The 2,377-nt window shown below is 44.0% G+C and overlaps 1 protein-coding gene across 1 annotated transcript; it reads right to left on the bottom strand.

Annotated features, from left to right (window-relative positions):
* Window positions 1-6: 6 nt before the first annotated feature.
* Window positions 7-1,691, bottom strand: LOC107579440 (nuclear factor interleukin-3-regulated protein-like). Its single transcript, XM_016265274.1, has one exon. It carries the CDS (start codon window positions 1,405-1,407, stop codon window positions 286-288), a length of 1,122 nt encoding a protein of 373 aa, XP_016120760.1. The 5' UTR covers window positions 1,408-1,691; the 3' UTR covers window positions 7-285.
* Window positions 1,692-2,377: the final 686 nt, after the last annotated feature.

The raw sequence follows: 2,377 nt of genomic DNA, 5'->3' as shown, positions 1-2,377 counted from the left end.
GTAATCTTAAACACACTTTTTTGTGGTGCAAATAGTTTTACTATTTACTGCACTTTGTTATTCTTCTAGTTTTTTACCTAATGAACCAGAAGTGTCTCGCACATACATAGAAAATAGCTTACTTCCACATTGCAAAATAAGGTGGATATGCAAGTTCTGTTTGGTTATGACCGAGTGTGAAGAGGTAGTGATGCACATGCTGCGTTCTTTCCATTCATAATCTATGGACGTTCATGAATTCGACTATGAATATTTGCAGTGTTCGAGTGCACTCTTTACAAAGACTTAATTCGTTTTGGTGAGCAACTGCTCGGAGAAGAGCTTTTTGAGCTGGGCCACTTCCTCGCCGAGAGAGCTGAGCTGAGATTTGAGCATGCTGTTCTCGGCTTGGTATTGAGATTCGCTTGGATTCACATTGTGGCTGTAATTCCTGTACTGCTGCTGCTGTAGTGGCATGACTTTTCGGGCGTCTTCTCTGTCTTGTGGTGTCCAGTAACCTGCTCCTTCAGTTGTACCCGGAAGGTTGTGAACCCTAGGGCCCACCGCGGGCAGCACAGGACTTTGTCGGTCTCCGGGGTTGTCGCATTCGCCGCCGCCTGGAGATTTAAACCTCAGCTTGTGCGGAAGACTCTTCATACTGTCCACTGATTCCATCCGGTTGGATGACATGGTGAGCTGTCCCGTTGCTAAAACATCAGCTGAGGAGTGATGGGACTCGTAACCCAGTTCATCTGCTTGGTGCGGAGACAGCTTTCCATGGTCACTTAGTCTGTCCTCAAAGAAGACGGGACTACCAACACTGGACCCACCGGGTGTGGAGAAACCGGAGTCTTCTGACATACTGATCGTATCTCTGATACTCCGGCCAGATTGCGGTCCGCTTTGGGACTGATTTGACGATACTGGACCAGCTTGGTGAGCGCCATCCCCACGTGGAAGGTAGTAATGTGGCGCCGAAGGTTGTGGGACGCAGGTTCCTGTTGTGAGTGGAAGTATGGAAGCGTTTGAGGGATCTTTAATGAGGCCGAAGCGAAATTTCAGTGCGAGCAGTTCCGCTCGTAACCTGGCGTTCTCCTCGAGCAGCGCCAGCACGCGGTTTTCCAGCACCATGTCATTTACACGCCGTTTCTCACGAGAGCGCTTTGCGGCTTCGTTGTTTTTCCTGCGCTTGTCCCAGTAGCCCTCATCCTTCTTCTCGTGAGCAATAAACTCCCGCTTACGCCTCACAGAGGTGACGTTGTCTGAATCTGTGTCTTTGCGTTTAAGCGCCGACGTTCGGCCCAGGAGCGAGCGTGCAAGCAAACTGCTTGACGTCAGGATGGACACAGCTTCATCGGTGAAAGACATTGTGCTACTGGGAGCAGTCGCATTTAACACCCTCATCTCCTGAGATGACTCTTCAAACATCTTGAGGTTGTTGGTTTTTCTTCCTCGGTTGCAATGTTAAAAGTTGTGGTTCGTCTCTGGTGTGTTTGAATGTGGTTTTCAGGTCAGTCTCAGATGTTATTGACGCAGCAGTGGCTCCACCTGGTGGCAGAAAGAGCACAATGATATCCAGTCAGTTACGTAAGATGAGTTACCACACAATGTTATGTAACTTCATTACCTCCCAGTGGCAAAGCACAGTACGTTCTTGCGACACCGCATAATAACGAGGTTAACGAGTGTACAGTTATATAGCCACCTTACGCAAAGTGACATAACCGTACCGAGTTAGATATACATCACTTGAATATCATCACATAGACTAGTTTTTAACAACAGTTAACAACGGCTACTTTATGTAAACCAGAAATGCCGTGTTGACCTCTTTGCGGAACAGCTTGTGCGTGATTGAATCTTATCTTTCTGTCCCAGTGAGTCACTTCATCATGGGATCCTGCCTTACACCAGGTTCTGTTACATAGGCTACAGATTTAAATTTTTTTTTATATTATATAGAAAGCTATATGTTAATAACCTTTCCTCGTACAAAAATAAAGACTAACAAAAACGAAATCAGTGGATTAAACATGATAATACTCCAAAATAATTATTTGGTTTAAGTTAACATTCCGGAACGACTTGGATTTATGTATTTAACTAAAAAAAATCTCATTTTATTTTCAATTAAACAATCCTATTGAAAGCATCCCGACTGCATTGCAAAAATAGACCTATCTTCTATTGCATAATGTTACCAAATTAAATTTAGTGGCTGGTTTGGTTTTTAAGATGGTCTAGATGGCCCAAGTCATCTTTGCACCAGATACAACTTTTGGTACCCAAAACAAGGGATTTTTCCAACAGTGGTGTTTAGCAGCAATATTCCAAAATCTAGGCTATAATTTGTCCAAATTAAACAAAGACTTAAAATACATGTATATATATATATATA

This window comes from Sinocyclocheilus grahami, unplaced genomic scaffold, assembly GCF_001515645.1.
Source record: "Sinocyclocheilus grahami isolate Dianchi unplaced genomic scaffold, SAMN03320097.WGS_v1.1 scaffold17386.1, whole genome shotgun sequence".
NCBI lineage: Eukaryota > Metazoa > Chordata > Actinopteri > Cypriniformes > Cyprinidae > Sinocyclocheilus > Sinocyclocheilus grahami.
The sequence above is the reverse complement of the archived record's forward strand: the minus strand, read 5'-3'. Positions and strand labels throughout refer to the sequence as shown.